This window comes from Panthera leo, chromosome B4 (assembly GCF_018350215.1).
Source record: "Panthera leo isolate Ple1 chromosome B4, P.leo_Ple1_pat1.1, whole genome shotgun sequence".
NCBI classification, from domain to species: Eukaryota; Metazoa; Chordata; class Mammalia; order Carnivora; family Felidae; genus Panthera; species Panthera leo.
In genome coordinates, this window is record NC_056685.1 from 40,514,382 (window position 1) to 40,539,596 (window position 25,215).

A 25,215-nucleotide genomic window follows, 5' to 3' on the forward strand; every position below is an offset into this window, starting at 1 on the left:
ATCATAGGGTCTTACAAGGTGCACGGGAGGAGTCAGAGAAGGATGAGCTGGCAGAAGCAGAGAGATATTGGAAGATGCTGTGCTGTTTGTTTTGAAGATGGAGGATGGGACCATGAGCCAAGGAATGCAAGCAGGCCCCAGAAGCTAGACAAGACAAGGAAACGGATTCTCCCCTAAAGCCTCCAGGAGAATGCAGCCCTTCATACTTTTGACCTCCAGAACCCTCAGATAATAAATTTATGTTCCTGGGGTACCTGGGTGGCTCAGTCGGTTGAGCGTCTGACTTCTGCTCAGGTCATGATCTCATAGTTTGTGGGTTCAAGCCCCACATCAGGCTTTGTGTTGGCAGAGCGGAGCCTGCTTTGGATTCTCTGTCTTCCTTTCTCTCTGCCCCTCCCCCACTTGCGTGCATGCTCACACTCTCTATCTCTCTCTGTCATAAGTAAATAAACATTAAATTTAAAAATAAAATAAATTTATGTTGTTGTTTTAAATTACTAAGTTTGGTAATATGTTATAGCAGCAATAGGAAACTAAGACAAGGGTTTACATACACACACGCACACATACACACACATATATATTCCCATGTACACACATACGCATATACATACACATATTCATACCCATATTTATATACATATACATACGTGCATATACATTTGTAATTTTTTCCCTGCTGTAGCCACTGTGCCTAGAACAGGGCTTGATACATAATAGAGCTTAGTAAGGATTTGTTGAATAAATGAATGAGTGAATTGTTACTGTGTTCAGGAAGTAGAGTGGGCACCACAGGAAATAAGGGCAGTGCAGCCTCACTTCAGTACAGCCGAAATGAATGGTGCTGTCAGAGATGCTACTGAGGCTAAATCAGCCACCAGAGCAGACAGAATACTTGTCCCACACTTGTCAGTTAGAAAAACAAAGTCCAAACAAACTGTTGGAACCTGGACACAAATGGCGTAACTTTCTCTAAACTAGGTTGTCAGCAGTTCTACAAATAGCTCTCAGAATGTACTGGTCTATGGTTCAAATGGCAAGGCAACACCCCAGAATGTTTCACAGTGTTTTAACAATATGGCGCGTGATCAGTATGCCTCTTTAGGTCAAGAAACCTTAAGAAAAGCTATTGCCTCATCTTTCACTTCCTTCTTTGGGGGATATAAACTGCATGCCTAGCAAGGCCACTCAATGAATGGTTTGCTGGGTTGGGGCCAGCCACAGTCCTTCCTACATGCAGCTGGTTTCCAGAAACAGCCAAGGCTGACTCTACACCTTGAATCAATGGTCTTATTTGTCTGGGAAAGGAGACCAGACGAGATGACCAGCCACTTTCCCCCATGGCAGTGGCAGGGCCAGTGGGCTGCTGCTCAGAAAGCTGAGAAAGGTGCAAACAGCAAGTCACAGACAAGAGGAAGAGGAAGCAGAGAAGAGCCACTAACCTGGTATGTCTGCTTCAGAGCCACGGAGATGCTCAGGCGGTGGTCCCAGATCACAGAGAGTGCCTTGCCCAGCAGCAGAATGACATAGTGACCAGACTCCACCACCTCAAAGTGGGTCTCATCCATCATGGGCTTCATCACATTCACCTGAAGGATGACAAAGCACGAGAAAAGGGAGTGAAGGGCAGACATGAGAGACCCGCTCCACCCCACACCCCTGCCTGTCTCCAGAACTACAAGTCATTTGCCCCACCTGGTCAGAGCATGCCCCCTTGGGGCCCACACCCTGCCTGGATGTTTCTGCATCAGTCTTGCCTATCACTGGCCAAGAATCCTATGACTAAGGGATCATAGCAGAGATGGCAGCAAAATCGTAATTATAAGATCAAAAATACAATGAAACCTACCAGTGGAAGATATCCATCACCTCACAAAAATAATTTTTTATATTTGATCATTAAATGCACGAGGTCTCCTAATCAGGTTTTAACATGGCAGTGATTTTAGGGGCGCCTGGGTGGCTCAGTCAGTTGAGGGTCTGACTTCCACTCAGGTCGTGATCTCATGATTTGTGAGTTCGAGCCCCATGTTAGGCTCTGCTGACAGCTCCGAGCCTGGAGCCTGCTTCAGATTCTGTGTCTCCCTTTCTCTTTCTCCCCCTCCCCACTCGTACTCTGTCTCTCTCTCTCTCAAAAATAAACATTAAAATTTTTTTAAAAAACCATGGCAATGATTTTAAATATCGCTGGGCAATTCATTTAAAAATCTATCCGTTTATATAAATGAGCACTAGACTCTTCCCTTTCCTTCCCCCATCTCCTGCTCCCCAGAGTCCCTGTCATCAGGAGTCAGCTGACAGAGAACAGAGAGACTGAAAAGCTCAGCGATGGTGGCAGGAATCATGGATTTCAGTTTCCAGAAGGACTCCAACCTCGACCCTAGACTTGGCAGAACTGTTGCCTGTGCGAGCCCTCAGAGCCCAGCTCAGTGTGCTTGGCTGACTATCTAATTCATAAAACTGAAGTAGTTGCGAAGCACCTGTCACCCTTTGCCAAGGTTCTCCTTCGTGACACACACGTGCAGAGCTAATCATAAGTGCTCACCTCCTATCCGACATCACCATTGTCATCTGTCCTTTGACACAGAGTTGACACTGCTGACCCACAGCCAGTAATGGGAAATTCACTCCCCATCTCCTGATATCGGTGGTGCATGTTCCCAAGAAGTGAGGGATGCGGGCTGAGACCATGGAGTAAAATGATGATACCAGGAAAGGTTTGAGCCCAGGCCCTGTTCTCCCTAGTACAAGATATTCAGACCAACAGAAGCAAAACTGTGGTCTCCAGGCTACCTGGAGCTCCAGATGCAGATTCTGGGGTCCCGCTCAGACCTATGAGAATCTCAGGGTGGACCCCAGAATCAGGATCTTAAATCAGATGCCAGGTGGTTCTTCTGTACTCTTCTGAGAACCACTTCATAAACTCTTAGTATACAAGGACTAAATATGTTCACTGCTCTTTTGAACTCTTTTGAAAAGATTTTATCTGAAAAGAACTGAAAAACATACAGTAAAAATCCCCAAAACATCATTACTTCCCAAAATAAATGTTTAAGTGTGTGTAAATGTAATATATATCTATCTATTTTAGTGCATATATGATAGATATGTATATATAATATATGTACATGTGTGCATATATATTATATATGTACATATATGTATTGTGTAGTAATGATACCCACGTATATCATATGACAGATATGTATATATGTATATATTATGTATATGTGTGTATGTGTGCATGTGTATATATGATGTATATGCATATGATATGTGCATACATGATATTTATGTATATACACTACATATGTGTGTGCATATGCACATATATAAGTACATATGTGTATACATTAGTATATGTGTACATGCGTGTATATGTGGTGTGTGTATATATATTCCTATCTATATATTTCATAAATATATACACACACATACATATGTATATGAAAGGGAAAGGCCTCCTGCCCTCCAATCTCCACCCCACCCTCCTGATTCTTCCTACACTTTTGTGGATTCAGTCCCACATTTATGTCCACTCACATATCTGAACTTTATTTTACTAAAATGGGATCGTGTTATCCATGATCACCTGCAACTTGTTCTTCTCATAGAATATATGAAGGTCAGACGATACGGCTCTACCTCATGCTCACTGTACGGTATTCTGTCACACAAGTTCTAAACAGCGCTTGATACATGCTCTTAATCAGCTGACAGAAGAACAGAGGGGTGTGAGCGTAGAGGGGATGAGGCTGCCACTCACCTCCCCATCAAACAGTTCAATCTCGCCTCCTCCCACCAGGATGGTGATCCGCTTCTTGCATTTCACTGACGGGTAGCTGCACCCCTCATTTGCCACCAGGATCCGGAAGGTGCCAGGGTTACTGCCACAGTAATCCTGGGGAAAGGGAGAGAAATATTATCCCTGCTACCTCTCCCCAGATCAGAATATTGGCATCTCACCATCTCAGACCATCGAAGGATATGTGTTAAAGGATGTTACCGTGTCCATGCATGGGCGTGTGTGAGACAGATAGAGAGGGAATGAGATAGAGAGGGAGAGAGAATGACTTTAGGGGCAGAAGGGACAGGTGTGTCATCTTCAGCCATTACCTATGAACCAGAGTCAGTGAGCACAAGGTAGAGAAGCAGGGAGAGGGGGAAGGGAGAGGGGGAAGGGAGAGGGAGAAGTGGCATGTGATATGCTTTGCTGAACACATCAGCCTAAATACCCCTACCTAGAACCTGTTAGTGCTTAGTCTCACCCAGCTAACTAGGACAGTTTGACCACATGGCACTTTGTGGCTCTAAATTCTAGCTGAATCCCTCTGGACTGCCGGCCCAGAAACGTAACCAGAGGTCGTCTGACACAGCTCCACAGATGCTAAGATACCACCTCTGGCTGGAAATAGAGGATGACGGAGTGCTGGTCCTTGCCGGCAATTTCATAGAAAATTAACAAAAAGGGACACACTTCTAGCAAATACCTCCCCATGGTGGCTATAGCTGTGGTATGGTAGGAGGAAAAAAAGACAGAAAAACTAGGTGTGAGCCTTGCTCTGCCAGTTATTGGATACACTGAGCAAGTCACTTACCTCTCTGACACACCCAGGCACACACACAGACACAGACACACACAATCAGCCCCTCTAAAACACAGGATCAGCCAACTTAGTGGGGATTGTTAGGTTAAATGGATCTATGTTGAGTCAATGGGATGGTGAAGGACAAAAGAGGGAACAAAGGTGCAGGTGCTTTATAAATGGTTCTTGTCACCAGCTGAGATTTTGCTAAAAAGAGTTAAGTCTTGATGATACCTCCCAAAGGAAGAAGGGAGAAAGGGGAGGATCTGGGACAATGTATCAGAAGGAGACAACAGAACTGGCTGTGATGGAAGACAAGCAACCCACAAAGGGGGACAATTTGAAAGGGACACTAAAACTGGCCCGCTTGGGAAAGCTCTGCCTGGGCAGGGAAAGCCGGGGAGCAGTGGATCTGACCAGCTGCTTCTCATTGCGCAGAATCAGTCTAGTCGTGTTTTCTGGATGCACACTTGCATTTGATACTGGCTGGGTGGTTGAATGCCAGAGCTGGTGTCACCTCATCTTTTGTTACCAAGGTTGGGAGACAGATAATCAAAAGACGGGCTGCCATATGTAATCTGTAGGAATGCTCCAGAGGGGGATACACCCCAGGTTCCTAAGTGTCAGTAAAACCATGTCATCATGTGCATGCCCTGTCTCTCTAGCACACTGCATGCCTCTCTGGGGCCAGACTGGGTCATGGGAGGTAGGAGGCTCCATTAGTTGGTGCCACTGCTCACTCCCAGCATGCTCTGTGCACAGCCTCTCAGTGCTGCTGCTCGTTCTGCCCCACTCCCAGCATGCTCTACAGGTACCCTCACTGCCTGACTCATGGGCCCTGCAGCTCTGTCTCTGAGGCTGAGGCTCCTACCAGTTTGTGGTCCTCCCTTCAGACCACACCAAGTCCCTACTCCTCCTCCTGAGAATGGAGACAGTGAGACCACATTTGTTTAAAGCTTCATAGAGTCGAGCTGTGTCATCCCTCATGAGAAAAGCACTTATACCTCCTTGCTTACTCACTTTGGTGTCAACCAGCAAAAGAAGTTTACAGGAATCCACCCAGTGGGGAGAGAAAGGCAGAGAGGCCGGTGCCCTCACTCACCACCTAGGATTTCCTGGGCAGTATGACTTTTCTGTGATGCCCTTTCTGAATTGCACTAGGTTAGAAATGGAAATGGTAGAGAACGCAATAGGATCATAGGGTGGGAAGCCAACTCCAGGGATCACTCCAACCAGCCCCCTGTTCTGGGCCTCCCACCAGGGCACTGGTGGTGAGGGTGAGAGGGGCTCGATCCAGACTGGGATCCCACCCTCCGCACTGCGCATCCTGATCGAGGCTGTGCCTGCCAAAAAGAACAGATGTGTGTTTCTAATTCCATTTGGTACTACCTTAGGCTGGTGGTAGCCTTGCCCCCACACCACTCCCAGTCAACAAATGAGCTTCTTCCCTATTCTCGTACGTCTCCATGTAAGCTGAAGGAAGATGGTCCACGGCTCTGGGTTTCAGGCACCTCTTTTAGGGGCTGGAAAATTGCTCCAGTGGAAACCAGCCCCAGAACTGTTTCTACAGACAGAACAGTAGAATCTGATCTGGAAACCCCCAAAGGGCAGTCAGCATCTCCCAGCCTCCTAGAGACAGACAGCAGGCCCTCCCTCCCTCGCTCTCACCTGCACCAGAACATACTGGCACTCTCCAGGGAACAGATATTTGAGCCCGTCGAAGGTGAGGTAGTGCGCCATGCCGATGGCAGAGCACGTGGCGTCACACACATGGTCCGTGCAGTTCCACTTCCGGTCCCGACAGACACTAGGAATAATAATGGCCAGGATGACCAGTGGGTACTGTGGTGTGAGGGGCCCTTCTGGGCCCTGGGGAATGAAAGACAATGAAGGAATGCATATCACTCTGGGGTGCCACCCAACCCTCCAGGAAGCCTCTAGAAGTGGAGGACTGGCTGCCTATGGGGTGGGATGGGGAAGGGCAGTTTGCAGTCATAAACTGTCATATTTCTTTTAAGTCGGCTTCATGCCCAATGTGGGCTCAAACTCACGGCCCCAAGATCAAGAGTCGCATGCTTTTCCAACTGAGCCAGCCAGGCGCCCCATAAACTGTCACATTTTTAGAGCACAGGGCCAAGGGGGAGAAAGGGAAGGCCATGCTGCTCTCCTGCTTCAAGGGGGAAGTGAGGCAAAGAGGGAAACAGGTCATCCAAGGTGATGGGCAGCCAGGGGAAGAAGCCCAGTTCCTCTGTAGACCACCTGCTATGGATCTGCTGAGGTTCAGCCTCCCTGGAAGATGCCTGAGAGTGGCTATGGGGTCTCTACAGAACAGAGACACTGAAGTTGAGAGCCTTCTGACACTAACAGGGAGAAAAAGACACAATGGCAAGAAAGTTCTGAGTTGGGAAAATAGTGATCAACCGTGAACTTCTGCCAGGAGAGGTTTTGTGTGTACAGAGCTACGTTTCAATCCACAGTGATGTGTCCACTACCACAACACTCATCCCCCCACCCCACCCCATAACCAGAGCTGACATCAGAGAGCCCACTCTGTGCATCAGAGGTGGTAAGCTCAGACCTCAGGCCCAAAAGACAGCTAAGCGCCTTCTGGGTCCCAGCCCTTCCTGCCTCTGTTCCTGGAGACCTTCCTCTAAAGCTGTCACAGGCAGGGTGAGTGAACAGAGAAAAGGGCTAATGAATGGCGGGCACAGAGAAGGAAGAAGAGAACCAGCCATGCCACGCACACTTGCAGAATGCTTAGGGGGCAGTATAAGGCCAGGGAAGGACCCTCCAAAGTCCGTGCCTTTTGGCAGCTTGGTCACACATGCCATGACCAAAGTCATGGGCCAAAGTCCATCTTGGAAACACTACTCTCCAGGACAGGGTCGATGCAGGGTGAGCACAGGAGAGGATAAAGATTCTCCCCACTTTGTAGTTCGAGAAACAGAGACACAGAGAAAAAGAAAAGAACAACCATGTTCCCACAGGGTGCCGGAGGCAAGTGCCAGAGTCCTGTGGTCACGTCAGCCACTGTGACCCCACTCCCGCTCACCCCACCCCAAAGGCGCAGGCCCCAGGAAAGCCTCTCCCAGGGCCTCACCAAGTGTTGCAGTCAATTTTCACCGTTTCTCCTGGGGCGTATTCTCTGCCTTGGTGGAAGCAGGGACACCTTTCCAGGGCCACACATCTGTTTTCATGCCGGACCTAAGGGAAAGGAATCCAAATGTCTTAGGGGCCATAATGAGTGATGTAGACCCTGCTGAGAAGATGGCCTTGGCCACAGGCCAGTCCAGGGAACCCATGCCCACCCAGGCTGGGGCTCAGCAAACACGGGCCCCCATCCACACACTGATCCCCCCAGCTCAGCTAGAGCACTCCGACCACCCTCTGCCCTCACACCCTGCTGGGACAGTGGCAAAGACTCTGTAGTAACATATGGCAGAAGCCCTTGGATGTGCATCTCCTTAGACCCAGTAACACCACGCAGAGGATGTCTCCAAACCAAACAGGTTTACGGACAAAGGTTAACGTAGAACCATTTATCATTGCAAAATATGGAAACAACCAACTGTTCAACAATAGGAAAATGATTAACTCCATTAAGGAATCCCCAGGTAATGGTATCCTTTGTAGCTATTAAAATGGCCCTTTGGAAAACTCTTATATGATGTGAGAAATACTGACACTATTAATTTTTAAAACAGGGAAAGACTGTACTTACATACAGTCCATATAAATATATATATATATACATACAGAAATATATATATATACATACATACATATACATACGCACACACACACACACACAATCCAAAATATGCCACAAAAAGACTAGAAGGAAATACAGAAGTTCCATCCAGATAGAAGCCTGAGACAGAGAAATAGGGGATTTTTATTTTCTTTTTTGGTTTTTAAATTTTTTTCCAAATGTTCACCAATAAGCATATATTATGTTTGCAGTGGAAATGATGGAAAATATGTTTAATAAAACTTAAATGCATTTAGCCCCTGGAGATGAAGGCTGCATATTGCCCATAGGCAGGGATGGACCAAAGCCAGAGTCTGGGGCTTGTTCAAGCCCCACATACCTGCTCCTCGCCTAGTCCCCTGGGATTCTGATACACCCTCCATGGGGGTATGCTCTGTTTCCCTGCCCTCAACCCAAGAAGAAAGTACTATGTGAACATGTTGTACTCCTCAAGCCTGTAGGGGTCAGAGGGAAGAAAGAACTAAGACCCACTGGCCACAGTGGGCTCAGAAGGAACTCTCCAAACCTACTCTGACCCCAGCACGTAGATATGCTTCTGTCCCAGCCCCGTAGGACAGCCCTGGATGTCTGCTCTGGTGTGGGCTATGGGTAATCTAAAAGAGCCATGGGTCACCTTCAGGTGAAGGGACCACAGCACATTGGTTCCAGAGATACCTAAGGGGTGAGAAGTTCCTGGTTCAGGATCCATGAATTCCAGTTACTCCCCGGACAAGCCTGAGTTCCCTGGGCTTGGAACTGAACAAAGCCCTGGGAATGGGGCAGTCCTGGCCTAAACAAAGAGCTTTCATGTTGGGGACCATAGGCTAAAGTAGTGTCTGTGTGTGTGTGTGTGTGTGTGTGTGTGTGTGTGCGCGCGTGTGTGAGTGTGAGTGTGTGTGTGTGTGTGTGTGTGTGTGTTAGAACAGGATCGGAAGAATAACCTCCAATTAACCACCACCTTCACCCAACCCCAAGTCCTCAAGACCTAAGTGAAGGGGGAGGGTGGGAGCACAGAGTAGGAGGAAGAGGCAGGTCAGCCAAGCCCTGTTATCGGAAGACAAGGAGCTTAGGCACCCAGTAGGGAAGATGACAGCTTGGCAGGATCAGGGAGGAGGCAACAAATGTCTCTCTACCACAGTCTTCAGAAACTATCACAGTTAGGGTTCATTCTCACATCCCCCCCTCAAAGCGTCATCACTTCTAACTTAAGTCCGAGGCCTGCCACCTAATGGCTACTCTAAGAAAGACCGATACATTTACTGGGGAAGCTTGACATGCTCTCCAACACCCACACCTACAGCTGATGGAGACAAGACAGTAAGTCTCCTTGTTGGAAACGTAATGTGAGACAAAAGTGATGAGGATGCACAGAGGTGGATTCCAGGAAGCAGAGCCCTGCTCACCTCACTCCACAGAATCACTCAGCAGAACGTGCACTGCTCCTCTGCCTTTAAGCAGGCTGGCTGGAGGGCTCCCATGCCTCTTGGTCTGCATGCTGGATGTTTCTACCTCTCTCCAGGATATTCAGCCCATTGACAAAGAGTCTTGCACCCCCATGGCTCAGGTAGCCCCTCCCCTGGCCCAGGGGTGAGTCTCAGCCCTCCTCCAATGGACGTAAACTCAAACCCCAGCTTGGTCATGAGATAAAGCCACAAGTGCCCCCTTCCTCCTTTTGCACTCTCACTGACAAGCCATATGGCTCTCTCTGCCCTGACTTATTGATGGATTACAGGATTAAAATAGGACCTTCATACTGGATGGGGACTGCTATAAAGGCAACAGAGGTGTGGGGTTAGATTCATAAGTCACAGCTGGAGAGGGGACAAAGCATAACCTTAAAAGGAAAGGAGAGAGTTCTCGTGCCACACCTCAGTACCAGCTCTGACTTGGGAGAGATCAAATAACACCAGCCCAGCAAAAAAACACCCAGAGAGCCCTAAAGCATTAAAGAAATCCCTAGAGATAGAGAGATAAAGGCACAACTCAGGGGATGAACAAGATCAAGATGAGGACTACTCAGACACGTAGGGTAAGCCAGGATAGTGGTCCCTACCTAACTGGACTTTGTGGAAACTCACTTGAACATCGTATTTAAAATGACAAGAACCCAGGGCATGTGGGTGGCTCTGTCAACTGAGCATCCAACTTCAGCTCAGGTCATGATCTCACAGTTTGTGAGTTCAAGCCCCGCATCAGGCTCTGTGCTGACAGCTCAGAGCCTGGAGCCTGCTTTGGTTTCTGCATCTCCCTCTCTCTCTGCCCCTCCCCTGCTCACACTCTGTCTCTCTCTGTCTCTCAAAAATGAATAAACGTTAAAAAAAATTTTTTTAATGAAGAGAACCATCTCTGCCTCGTGTTTGTCCCTCTGGGACGCCAGAGGATAATAAGGTAAAGTTGACAAACGGCCAAGACTTCAGAAGCAAACAAGCAGAAATTATTGTCACTATCCATCAACTTGGGATATCCTGAGTAAGAATGGCTCATGCCAAGAACATGGTACTAGGTCTTGGTCAGCCATAAGAAAAATTATGAAGTAGAAAATAAGTGATTTTGTCACTCTTCTCTGAAAAGGCTTCATCTTCCCTGACCCAACCCTCATACATAAACACCATACAGACCCATGCTCCAAAATCTTTTTTTGCCTTCCAACTCTCTCTCTCTTTTGTTCCCATTAATACCTCCAGATCAGTGCAGCTGAATTCAACTAGATATTTGGCTAGGAAGAAAGAATCTGATTAAATAATTCATACTAAGGCGTGAATGGCTTCCTATGAGGATTTATAAGGCCGTATGCTTTTCTAAAACCCATGCTTGTTAGCCAGAATGAATTCATGCTCCTCATACTTCAGTAAGCCTAATTAGGTGACAAATCGCATAAGGGGTAGGAGATATTTTTGAGACAGAATGGCTTTCTTGGGCCTTTTAAAATGACATCTCGTAGGATATACAGTGCCCACATGTGAGGCTGACCCTGAACGGGCCCCAGAGCCAAGCTCTGCATTTCAAAAAGCAATGCCAGAGTCTTTTGAGTCTTCCTATTGGGCCAGTGATAAAGCCAGGCATCAAAGGACCAGGGAAATGAACATGCTTCCCAGCTACCAAGAGGTTTCCTACTAGCAGAACTAGTAGGAACTAGTAGCTTGGAAAGTGTAACTACTAGATTTTGGAGGATAAGTGAGTGTCTCCCAGATGGGGGTGCCAAACTTTCCAAGACCACCTCACGGGAGGGAGGGAGGCAAGTAGGGCTGAAGGAGCCCAGTCTAGGACTCAGGAGACGAGGATTTCCAGCCTTCAATGGTTCCTATCTTTGCTCAGATTCCTGGGGGATAGAAGGGTTGAAATCCTGGGTCTTTAGGGCTCCTCCTCACTCTACACCGGATGATGCTCCTGGAGAGGAGAGAATTACCACTACCTCGGGGCTGGAAGGAGGGAGCTGGGCAGTGGGTTGTGCTCTGCTGCCACCTTGCTGTGACAGTGGGGAACATTCTGACAAAGGCAAGAAGTTCACTCCAGAATTTCTCAACTAAAGAAAAATATGGGAATCTTTCCAGTGCAACATCCTTATTTTACTGATCTAGTGGGCCTCTGGGTGTGGATACAGAGGTCTTAGAATTGCTCCCATTGTGTGCTAATTTCCTACAGCATATCTCTCTGTTCACAGGATTCACGGTTTTCCCCCACAAACTTCTTATTACAGTGGTCATTAAACTACCACTTACTAAGCAACTTCCATGTCCCTGTCACTGTCACCCCCAGTCCTCCCAACAGCCCTTTAACCCAGTTTTAGAGCTGAGTAAATCTCAGGAGCCAGGATTCACACCTAGAAGTATGGGACTCCAATCCAATGTCTTTTCCATACCATCTACCAGGGCGTTGACCACTTATAAAAAACACCCCCCCACACACACACTTTGTTCCATGAAAGGAGGCATATGTACCAGGACTGGTAATATGGCCCAGAAAACCTGGCTGTAAGCAGGTGCCAAGCCTGAAAGAAACTACAGAGAGGGGGACTCCCAACCTGTTCCCAACATTTTCAGACAGTTGCTGCTGGCCTTACAGTGGACACTGAGAGATGCCCTGTAAGGGGAGAGGCAATCTTCAACCCAGAGCAGTGCTGCTCAAAGCTCAGTCCAGGGCCAGTATGGGTCTATGATGATGCAAATACACAAACTGGGTAGGTGTTTGGAAAATCGTATGGCAATTGAGTAATACATCATCTGTGGAATCTAATAAAAATGGGGGAGGGACTCATATTTTGCATGTCATTACTTTTTGTTTCTTTTTTTCTGATCATTCTTTTCTATTGTATTTACAAAAGCTTTGGTCCACAACAGATGGAAATTTTAAGAAAACAGGCCCTTTATGGATCTCTCCTGTGGAAAGCAAGAGGTGAGCAGAGCCTCTGAGACTGCCCCTCGGTTATTTCTGAAAAGACTTAAAGCTATCCCTACAATTCTGTAGCCCTTTCACCTATAACCCCTTTGGGCCCATAACAGGAATTATATGTCCATGTCATAGATGAGGCAACTGAGGCTCAGAGAAAGAATGAATGTTCACCCAAGGGCGAGCGAGGCCTGAACAGAGGGCTTGGCCCTCTGCCTTGTTCCTACTCAGGTGCTCTTTCTACTCTCACAGATCTGTCCCCAGCAAAGAGCTACTTCCTCACCCCACCTCCCACCGCCCTCTTCCAAGTCCCCAGAATGTAGAATCCCCGACCTCTTCCCCCAAAACCCTCAGTCACACACCACATCCTCACCATCTCCCACAGGGGACAGGCCACACAGAGAAACACCCCTGGGTAGGATGTCTACACCGTCACATGGGCCCAAACAGGGTGTTTCCAGCTCCTTTGTCTTTGTGTTACAGCCAGGAACACGTGTCCCATGCAGCAGCCAGCACACTACGCACTTCATAAATCATGGGCTTTGCTGCTCTGCAGAATCTGGCCTCAACGATTTGCACCTTAGTCGGCATCGTAATGAAGCAGTTGTGAAAATAAGCCAATCTCTTACACTCTGAGCTTTTGAGTTTAGAATCCCTTGCGGTTGAGGTTAGAGTCACCCCCTTATGGGACAGACATCCACAGACTGTCCTCAGAGCGCATGCCAGAGGCTTCGGGAATGCAAACGAGCTCCTGACCGTGTGTCCACATCCTGAACTTGAGGTCTTGCTCTCCATTGGGGGTTTGGGACCATAACGCAAGTACTGTGCTTATTATCTCAGATGATCTGCACTGTTTTCATTGAAAAAAACAAAAGGTTCATTTAGAAGAGTCTCTGATGCTGACATAATCCCCTGAGGGATGCCCCTTTTCTTGCCAGAGCCTTCTCTGATGTCTGGAGAATTTCCCCTCCAGGTACAGTGAAGGAACAGTCAAAATGAGAATCCTTTAGGATAAAAAGAGCAATACAGAAGCCTCCTCTCCCCTGGCCTATTTCTTGTCCCTACCCAGCTCTGAGTTTCCCCTCCTTGAATAGCCACCTTCTGTGAAGGCATCAAACAAGACCATCCAGGTTGGGGGTGCTCCCCGGCCAATCTCTAGCTCCCCCATTAGAAAACAGTTTAGAATCATCAGAGGCTAAAGCAGAGGGGAACACCCAGGGGGGAATGAACAGGTAGTCTCTCTGTCTTGGAGGAGGGCTGGAGGGAAAGGAGACAAATCATCTGCCCTGCACACACCCCAATGCACAGCCTTCCTGTGGGCTACCGATGATGAGTCCCCGTTGCATCTATAGAACGTTGGCATCTCCCATCGGCCAGAACCCTGACCTTCAAGTCAAGGCCTGGGCATCATTGATGCCCTTTACAACCATAGGAGAGCCATCCCGCCCCCTCCCACTTCGGCGTCCACAACTCCTGCCCCAGACACACACTGCTCACTTTGGGTATGGGGAACTGGAGTCAGAGAAAGCAAGAAGACCTGATGCTTTTGAAAGAGAAGAACCCAGCAGTTGCTTCTTTCAGGGTGACAAGAATAACAGGTCTACAGCATTCCCTCCTTATCCACAGGGATGCATTCCAAGACCCCCAGGGGATACTTAAAATCGCAGATAATACCGAGCCCCATATATACTCTTTTTTTCCCTATATACACATACCTATGATAAAGTTTAATTTATAAATCAGCACAGTAAGAGATTAACAACAATAAATAAAACAGTTATAACATATGCTGCAGTAAAAGTTCTATGAATGTGGTCTAAGTACCTTACTGTACTGTACTCACTCACCCTTCTCGTGATGACATGAGATGACAAAATGCCTAAGGGATGAGATGGAGTAAAGTCAATGACACAGGCTTTGAGACAAAGCATGAGGCTGATATTGACCTTGTGACAAGACGTCAGAAGGAAGAGCATCTGCTCCTGGACCACAGTTAACTGTGGGTAACTGACACCTTGGAAAACAAAACCACGGATGGGGGGACTACTGTCATATGTTTACACTACACCGGCCGACAACCAGACTTGGGGGGAAGGTAAGGGGCAGGGGCCCGCTCACACCACTGCCGCCAGCAGCAATCTGGAGCCAGGTAGTTGCAAACCAGCATGCCTCGGACTCTGCAAGGCATCCAAGGAACCGCTGGCCGCAGATTGGGTGTTTGAAGCCCCAGCCCCAGAATCATGGAATGTCAAGAGCTGGCCAAGACTGTGACCCACTCTACAGATGAGGAAAACAAGGCTCAGCAAGGGGAAGGGACTTGGGCTGGTCCTTGCTGGTGAAGGGGCAGCAACATCAACATCTCTTGAAATAGAAAGTTATATGTATATATGCAAATCACATGCAAATACATGTGTGCTCTTTCCTCTGAGTAAGTAGAATGCGGCCCTTGGGAAAATTCCAGGGGAAATGCCTGTTGTCACTTGTAAGTATTTTCTGGAAATACTTGCTTTGCTTCCTCCGGCACCTCTGTGCCCTAAGTTCCTGTGTTTTTGTCAGATCTCATCAGGATGGACTCTAGACACAAAGTCTCCCTTCCTGACTTTGGCGGCTGAGTCAGCCACAGAAGGCACTCCCCCACCCCTGACCCCATCACCACTTCCACCCCCATTACCATTCTTGTTTGGCTCCTATTTTTTCCTCTCTCTGCCCCAGAGCCACCTCATGTGTGCCCGCCTGCAGGGAAACGCCAGGCTGCCCACCTCTGTGGCTGTGGTGGCTTACCATGCCCGGGGGACAGAGGCAGCCGGACACGCAGCCCGTGCTCATGCACTGCAGGTCGTAGTTCTGGCAGGTCTTGGCACACTCGAGCCCTTCAGCCCTCGGGTTGTCAGCAGGGCACACCAACTTGACCATGGGGGGCCGACAGGACAGGCTCCTTTTGCCTTGGAAGTAGAAAAACCAAAGAGGCGACCCGTGAAGGATGAATCTACCTTCCACACTGTCCTTGGTCCCCCCAGGTGCAGCCACTCACTTCCAGAGACCCAACTGCCCCCTCCCTGGGATGACCTGACCTCCAGCAGGTCCAACACTGAGCCAGGTTCCCCAAGTGGGACTAGATGGCCACCTCATCTATTCATCTGAGCCCCAGACCTTTGCCTATGTTGAAGGCACCTCTCTGGCTCTCCACAACCCTATGACTGCCCACGTTCCTCATCCCCTTGAGCCTGCCATAGCAGGTTGCATTAAATCGGGAGGCACTGCAGAAATGTCCAGACCTAGGCTTTATAGGACCTGCATTTGGGTGATAAAAAGTAACCTTTGGGGGCCCCAAGGGGACCATTCCTAAAATGGTCATGCTAATTTAGTTACAAAAAACTTAAGGGGAGATTTCTATGTCATTTTCTTTTCTTTTCTTTTCAACTTTTTTTAACATTTATTTAAGACAGAGACAGAGCATGAACGGGGGAGGGTCAGAGAGAGAGGGAGACACAGAATCTGAAACAGGCTCCAGGCTCTGAGCGGTCAGCACAGAGCCTGACACGGGGCTCGAACTCACGGACCACAAGATCATGACCTGAGCTGAAGTCGGACGCTTAACCGACTGAGCCACCCAGGTGCCCCTATGTCATTTTCTGCCCAGCCACTGGCCACTCCAGCCGCTCTATTTAAATCTGCTACACTCTGTCCCTTGACACCCTTCCCCGCCCTGCCTGCTTTGTCAAGCCTCCATCGGATGGCCTCCAATACCACCCTCTGATATACTGTCTGTTTTACTTATTTGTTGATTGCCCACCCATTGCCAACTAGAATACCAGAATAAATGTTCCGTGAAAGCAGGGGTTGTGTCTCCTTTGTTCAGGATGTATCATATTTCCTGACAGTTGGGAGGTATCAATGGCTGATTGAATAAATGATAACATCAGATGATTGATACAGCACTTTCCTTTCAAAAACCCAGATGCACTTCACAGCATTTCTATCTTACTGCATAGAGCACTTACTGTCTCCTGTGAACAGGTTCCAACCTTATTTTTTTTTAATTTTTTAATGTTTATTTATTTTTAAGAGAGAGAAAGACAGAGCATGAGCTGGGGAGGGGCAGAGAGACAGGGAGACACAGAATCCAAAGCAGGATCCAGGCTCTGAGCTGTCAACACAGAGCCCAACGCAGGGCTCGAACTCACCAACTGTGAGATCATGACCTGAGCCGAAGTCAGATGCTTAACCAACTGAACCACGTTGGCACCCCCCAGTCTTAATTTTATATGGAAACTTTTGTTAGGAAACTGAAACCCTAAAAGGTCAAGTGGCTCTTCCAAATCGTACAAAATTCTAGGAGCTTCTTGACTTCACAAAAGATGACCGCTTCCAGGAACTATCAGCTAGAAAAAAGCCAAGAGAGGGCAGGGACATGAGCAATCGGCAAAGAGAGGAGGAGAAGGATTTAGTGACCCTGAGATCCGCTACAGACTAAATGTGCCCCCGTAAATTCATGTGTTGACCCCAAAGGTAGTTGTGATAGGAAATGAGCCCTTTGGGAAGTGATGAGGCCATGAGGGTAGAGCCCTCACGAATTGGATTTGTGCCCTGATGAAGACAACCCATGGAGCTCCGAGCCCTTCTTGCCCTGTGAGGACACAGGAGAAGTCTGCAAACTTTACCTGACCTTGCTGGCACCCTAATCTTGGACTTCCAGCCTCCATATATAAATACATTCCTGTATTTCTCATAGTTAAGCCACCTAGTCTGTGGTGTTTTGTTAGAGCCGCCTGAACAGAAAAAGACAAGGTCACAAGTTCTGATTTCAACTTGTGAGCCACTCACATGCTTAGGATCTTGTCCCAGCTCAAGGCTGAGAGATGCTCCCCAATCAGTCATACAGGGCAGCCTGACTTCTCACCAGGACAAACTGGAAAGCCAATGCATGGCACACATCTGTGTCACTTGGAGAGATGGCGTCTTGAGGGAAGCAGAAGGCAGAGAGAGGTGGTCAAGCCAGATGTTGAAAATAGCTCATTTATCTGCCTAATAGCATCCCTCTCCCTCCTACTGGGACAGTCCTTTCTAAGCAAGGATCCATCTGGAAGCCAATTAGTTTTCCCTGATCCATAAGTGTGAATATGGTCCCCTCAAAGCTAGGTCAGCCCCTTCTCCCTTCTGTGCCTTGTCCTTCAACAGTGTAGCAACTATTAGGACCTTCAAACTGAGAACAATATGCCCAAACTCTCCTCTTTCACATCCATCTGAGAAGCTTTCTAAACAGGTACCCTTGTCATTAAAGACCTAAATGTGAGACCTGAAACCATAAAAAATCCTTGAAGAGAGCACAAGCAGTAATCTTGCTGACATTGGCTGAAGCAACATTTTTCTAGATAAATCTCCTGAGACAAAGGAAATAAAATAAAAAAATAAACTATTTGGACTACATCAAAACAAAAAACTTCTGCACAGTGAAAGAAACAATCAATAAAACTAAAAGACAACCTACAGAATTGGACAAGATATTTGCAAATGACATATCTGATAAAGAGTTAGTATACAAAATATACAAAGAACTGATACAACTGAACATCCAAAAAATAAGTAATCCAGTTAAAAAATAGGCAGAAGATATTCTGCAAAGAAGACCTATTTCTCCAAAGAGGACACCCAGATGGCCAACAGACACATGAAAAGATGCTCAACATCACTCATCATCAGGGAAATGAAAACAAAAACCACAATGCACTATCACCATACACCTGTCAGAATGGCTAAAACCAACAATGCAAGAAACAATAAGTGTTGGCAAGGAGGTGAGAAAAAAGAACACTCGTACACTGTTGATGGGAATGCAGACTGGTGCAGCCACTGTGGAAAACAGTATGGCGGTTCCTCAAAAAGCTAAAAATAGAACTACCCTACAATCCAAGAATCACACTACTGGGTATTTACCCAAAAATTACAAAAACACTAATTCAAAGGGATACATGCACATCTGCCTTTAAATAGCATTGTTTATAATAGCCAAACTACAGAAGCAGCCTAAGTGTCCATGGATAAATCGTTGAATAAAGGAGATGTGATATATATATCCAACGGAACATTATTCAGTCATAAAAAAGAATGAAATTTTGTCATTTACAATGACATGGATGGAGCTAGAGAGTACAATCATAAGCAAAATAAGCCAGTCAGGGAAAGACAAATACTATATGATTTCACTCATATATGGGATTTAAGAAATAAAACAAATGAGCAAAGGGGGGTGGAAATGAGAGAAACAAACCAAGAAACAGATTATTAACTACAAAAAACAAATGGATGGTTACCAGAGGGGAGGTGTGTGGGGGGATGGGGGAACTAGGGGATTAAAGAGAGTACACTTATCCTGAGAAAGAAAAATAAATAAAATAAAACAATTAGATAGATAAGCAGATAGATAGACAGACAGACAGACATCCTTGTAAGTATGTCCCTGAGTAAAAAGAGGCTAACGAAGGGGGGTGGTCTTCACCACAATCAAGGTGACCAACTTACAGCTACTCACTGGGTTAAGGTCACCATGGGCAAAACAGAGGTCTCACTGAATCCATCTTGCAGATAACTCAATTTTTCCCCTGAAATAAAATTCCTCCCTGCCTCAATAATTTGGATGCACACATGCAAAGGCATGTCAATGCCTGAAAACCACTCACATGAACATAAAAATGGTGTCAACCCTGACATGTGCCTGAATGCACAGGCACATCAGACAGAGCAGCCCAGCGGCGAGGTGAAGAGCCCTTCCAGGGGGACAGTACTCACTGCGGTGAGACAGGGGGCTGCTGAGGAAAGTGTCAGGCAGCAGGCTTCCTGGGGCTCCACTCGTGGTACAGTGCATGAAGCCATCCTCACAGTAGCTGCAGAGAGGAAAGTCAGAACCCAGCTTCGTAAGAGCGGCTATGCTTGCTGGCTCCTTTTCCTCACCTCCCACTCACCGTCTCCCCGTCCAAGTCAAGGTAGTCCCATAACTCATCTGAAACACAGCCCGCTAAGGCCACTCACCCTCTCTATGTCACCAAACCCAGTGGAACGTCTTCAGTTCTTTCCTTACCCGATCCCTTTCGACATTATTCACCACTGTGACTATCCTGTTCTTCTAGGACAAGAAACAAATCTCTCCTGGTTTTCCTCCTACTTTTCTAGTTGCTCTTTCAGGCTCACCCCTCTGCTGGCTGCACCCTGGGCTCTCATTCTAGGCTGCCATCCATACACTCAGCTTCTATGTCAGAGACGACTCACAAATTTACACCAGCAGCTGGGATCTCTCCTTTGAACCCAAGATCCGTGTATGCAAGTGCCCACATGATAGCCATCTTGGCATAACAAAGACTTCAAACTCAGTATGCCCAAAACTGAAGTCATGATCCCACCACCAAAGCCAGTCCCCCGCCAGGGCTCTGATTCATTGTATGATACCACCAACCATCCAGTTTCACAAACCAGCAAACGAGGGGTCAGCCCTGATACTGCCTTCTTCCCAACCCCCACGTCTGACCATCACCAAGCCCTTGGACCTTGTCTCCTAAACGTCTCTGGCATTCACATCCACTTCTCTACCTTCACTGCCATAAGTCGCCACCACCTGTCACCTGGACAAGGCAGAAGCTCCTAACTGACTGATGTCTCTGCACCTATTCTTGCCTCTCTCCAAAACACACTCCTCCTGGCAGCCCAAGGGTTTTCCAAAGCCTAAATATGATTATGTCACCTCCCTGCTGGGACTCCTTTGTAGCTTCCCCTCAAGAGGCCTTAGGAAAGAGACCAAATCCCTCAGATGGCCTCCCTGGCCGCATGCGATCTGACTCCTGCCTACCTTTTCTCTAGCCCATTTCAAGGATTCATAAACCACGTACTTCTCTTTCTTCCACACTTGTGACTCTGCATGTATTGGAGTTATTATTTGGTTAACATCTCTCTCTGTGTCACTGGACTATAAGATCAAAGACGGTAGAAGTTGTGACCGGTTTTGCTCATTATCTGTTCAGCAGGCAGCATAAGGCTCTGCATAAAGTATCCAATATTTTTTTTACATATTCTTTTATTCCTCTCCTCCGATCCCAATCCCCTCCCCTAACACGGGCAATTATTTTTATGACATGTAGTCTCCTAAAGCGCCCCCGAGGATCCCCACTTCCTGGTGTTCAAACTCTTGTGTCATCTCCGTTGCACCAAGGTTGATCTGTGTGCCGACAGTATGTGGCAGCAGTGACATACCATGTGTCACTTGAGATTAGGCTATAAAAGACTGCAGCTCCTGTCCTGGTGCTCTCTTGGATTACTCACTCCAGGGAACCACTTCACGAGCAGCCCAATGCAGAGGCCCACATGGCGAGGAACTGAATGAAGCCTTCTGCCAAGAGCTGTGTGAATGAGCTGGGAATGGAGCCTCCAGAGCCAGGCAAGTCTCCAGATGACTCAGCCTGCAGCCCTGGTCAACAGTTTGACTCCAACCTCATGAGCAAACCTAGTCACCCAGCCAAGCTGCTCCGGGAGTCCTGCTCCTTAGAAACCGTGTGACATTATACATGTCCTTTCTTTCAAGCTGTTAAATTTGGGGTTAATTTTTTTATGCAGCAATAGATACAGAAAACTAATACAATCTTATTCTGTTCGTGTAGACCTGCCTGCATATATTCTCATAAAATATGTATTTCTTTCGCATGCCTGTATGTTTAACTTGTATAAGTGGTACTATCTCATATATCACAGTGTTTTGTCATTTTCTTTACCACCACGTGTTCAAGATTGAACCCTGCTAATACATACCTACTTTCCCGGTGCTTCTAAGGCTGCATGATCCTCTACTGTGTGCATCCACTGCCTTTTCCCCATGCACCCTCCCAGGGATGGACACAGACCTCAAACAAAGCTGTGACTAACATCTTCATACATGTGCCCTTAAGAGCCTGTGTGAGAGTTTCTTTAGTGTATATGCCTGAGAGCAGGACTGTGGGCATATCAGGTGTGGGTATCTAATTTGCATAAATCATGCCAACTGCTTTCCTGGGCACCAGGAGCAATGCACCTTCCAGATTAAAGAAGGCCAGGAGACTGGAGAAAGGAGAGGCAGGCAGGGGTCAGATCACATGGGGCCTGGGAGGCCATCATAGGGATTTGGTCTCTATCCTAAGGCCTACTGAGGGGAAGCTATTAAGGATTCCAAGCAGGGATACGACATAATCAGATTTAGGTTTGGGAAAGATACTGGGGTGTCTGAACAGGTGTATGTCCTAACAGTAGCAGAGCGGGGGCCCCATATTCCACAGCCCTGCCGACACTTGGCATTACCCAGATTTCAAATTTTTCCACTCTAGTAGATATGAAGTAATACTCGTTGTTGTGATTTGTATTTCTCTAATAGTAATGATTTTAAATGATTTTTAATGTGGCTGCTGTTCAATGAAAATTTATTAAATGAGCAAAAGAGAATCAGCCCTTCCCTCTCTGGGCACATGCAGAAACTGCGCCCTCTGGTTTTTAACTAACACCTGATTTTAAAATATCCTCATGTCATGGTCTGTCTGTCATTTGGACATGACCCAAAAGCTTAATTTTATTTTTAGAAAGAAGAAAAGAGAAGAAAAACCTTGTAGGTAGGATTATAATCAACTCCTGGCCCAGAACCTGGCTTGCAATAGTGTAAGTGCTCTATCATGATGCCTGTCTGGTGACCAAACAGCCTAAAGATACTTCTAGACACACGTGTTTGTACCTTCCTACTACCTCTTGTGGGCATCACCAGCATTTGCTCCATGGGGCTCACTCTTCAGTGTGCGGGGATAAAAATAAAGAGCCACAAAACAAGCCCCAAGTTCCTGATGGTTCCCATTCTCCATGAAATCCAGTTTTCTAAATGAAGTGGAGAGACAGGACAGACAATAGCTTTCAGCCCTGGTGCCCAAAGGAGAGCCCGGGAACATATCAGGGAGAGGTCACTGATGTGCAAATCCTGAAGAAAGCCTGAAGCCAGGGCTATTCCCCAGCTCTGCTCACCCAGGGCCCTCTGCACCTCATCTCCCCACCTTCCCTGTGCCTCCAATATGGTAAAATGACCAGGGACACGTGCTGCCCTCCAAGTCACCCCAGCCTCCTACCCTCTGGCTTCTTTCCTCACCACACTACTGCAACATGGGAGCCACTATGACCTTCCGATTGCCAAATTCAACAGCCTCCTCTCCATGTAATATGAAGAGTCTAAGAGTCCCTGGGTTCTATCACTGGCTAGATGATTTGGGAAAGTGATAATCTCCCTAAGCCTCAAATTCCTTACTAAGAAAAGCGATGCTTGCCTTCTAACGGCATTGTTTTAAGGTCCCAGAGAGAAACACCCTGAAAATCATAGCTGGACAACCGGAGTAAAACGACTGCTTGGGTGAAGGCCCAATGCTCAGACCAACAGATGTTGTCACTCTCCTGCTCTCCTCACCTCCACCATATGGCCCGGCATTCGCTGTGCCTTTTTGCTTGCCTTTTTCCTTTGGCCTCTCTCATAGGATCCTCTTTCTGCTCCCCTGGCCCTCTGAACATGCCCCCAAGCTCTGAACTCAGTTTCCTTTTCTGCTCCTCAATCCACTTCCTTCGTGGGCCCGGCTGCCCCTACAGCCATACAGAACACCTCCACGCAAATCTTGTCCAGCCTCCACCTCTCACTCGAGTCCCACACCCACCCTTCCGGTGACTGTTTCCCCTCACTCACCAGCATGCGTTCTTGGCAACTCAGCCATCCGGGCTAAGACCAAATTCATGATCCTCCCCCTACCCACAAGGAGCCCTCTTGTTGTTCCTGCACTCCCGGGCACTCCAGTCCAGAACCCCGGGGCCGTCTTCAGCCAACCTCATCCCCCTACATGTCCCCCCAGTCTGTTTACTTCCTGGGGTCTCTGGCCTCTGTCCCCTTGCTCTATCTCCACTGCTAGTATTGGCCCGGGGCCTTAGCACGTTTTGACCAGACTGTGTCAACTTCTTCCCACAACTGATCTCCCTGCCTCCACACCTCATGCAGCTTCCAGAACCCACTCCTTAAAGCTACGCTTTGACCTATTTGCTCTTTCAAAACCTCTGAGGTCCTCCCTGCCTACTGCTCCAGTCCCCCCTCCCCATCTTTCGAAGATGCCCAACATCCTCCCAGGCTTATCTTCCCTTCATGCAACATATGCCCCCCCAGAGGACTTACCTTGGTGACTGGTGAGTACTCCCTGTGTGTTTTGGGCCCTGGGCCTCGGCTCCACCCCAAAGCCCTCCTCCACAGGCCCGGCCCACGCCCACTGCTAGAATCTTCCTCAAACCCAAAGCTACCTCCTGCACTGGGTCTTCTCCAGCTCCTCCCAAGTGGAAGCAATCTGACCTTTTCTGAGTGAGTAGAGATTTTTATGTCTACAAAATGGCGAGCCTACCAAATATGATTGTTATTTCATCTCCGTAAACATTGACTATGCCTATTTTCTGCCATAAGTGTGTTGGGTGCTGGGAATCAGGACCTAAGATGTGGTCTCTACTCTTGGGGAGGTCACAGTCCAGAGGGGGATACAACACATTTTGCTTAAATCCAAGTCCAATGACAACCATTCTTTCCATCCAAGCATAACCAACCTGCTCTGGGCATAAGAGATGGCGAAGGACCACAAACTTATCTCACTAAGTGAGGAGGAAAAGCTTCATACCACACACAGTGTGCAGACCTTGTTTGGATTCTGATTTGAACAAACCAATTATATATAAAAAGACATTTTGAGACAGTCAAGAAAGCTAACATGGATGGAATATTAGGTGTTATCAGGAATCATTGTTAGTGCTTATCTGAACAATGGTATTATAGTTAGATCGGGTTTTTTAAGTGCTTATCTGTTAGAAACACATACTGAAATATTTTCAGATGAAATGATGTAATATCTGAGATTTTCTTTATTCCAGCCAAAAGGGGGAGGAGGGAATAGATAAAACAAGAATGGCAAAGTGCTGATAATCACTGAATCTGGGGACAGATGCCTTAGGGCTCCTCACTCTATTCTCTCTACTTTTATGTCTGAAATATTCCACAGGACATTTTAACTGGTCTCCCTAGTAAACCATCAGCTTCTTTGGGGCACACACTGTGTCTTGTTCTCCTTCAGATCACCAATCTCTAAGCCAGCACCCAGGCCAGAGCAGGTGACAAGGAAATGTCATAAATTTCTCCTGTGACCGTGACAGCCCCTCTGAAACGGACCAGGACAGAGGGCCAGGGCAAAGGGCCAAAAGAAGCAAGTGTGATTGGAGCTATTTTTCAGGGAAGTATGTAAAGCAAGTCAGGGTAGCAATGAACCACTGAGGTGAGGCTGCCTTAGTCTATTTTCTGCTGGTTCAAATGCCCCCGCCCGGGAACACTGCCAGGGGGCTACAGGGGAGGGGACAGGGAGCCCTCCCATTTCCTGTTCTCAAAAAGGGAAACTAAGACCTACTGCAGGGAAATGGGGCTCAACACGTGAGAGT

At 47.5% G+C, this 25,215-nt stretch overlaps 1 protein-coding gene across 1 annotated transcript in view; it reads right to left on the bottom strand.

Annotated features, from left to right (window-relative positions):
• The window catches only part of VWF (von Willebrand factor), a 137,783-nt gene that overhangs the window by 53,992 nt on the left and 58,576 nt on the right, over positions 1 to 25,215 (bottom strand). Inside the window, exons 17-22 of the mRNA XM_042945594.1 lie at positions 19,510 to 19,604; positions 15,505 to 15,665; positions 7,687 to 7,790; positions 6,255 to 6,393; positions 3,767 to 3,901; positions 1,443 to 1,589 (exon numbers count right to left, since the gene is read on the bottom strand). Of these exons, the coding sequence (XP_042801528.1) occupies positions 1,443 to 1,589; positions 3,767 to 3,901; positions 6,255 to 6,393; positions 7,687 to 7,790; positions 15,505 to 15,665; positions 19,510 to 19,604 (781 nt within the window). The remainder of the gene's footprint in view (positions 1 to 1,442; positions 1,590 to 3,766; positions 3,902 to 6,254; positions 6,394 to 7,686; positions 7,791 to 15,504; positions 15,666 to 19,509; positions 19,605 to 25,215) is intronic.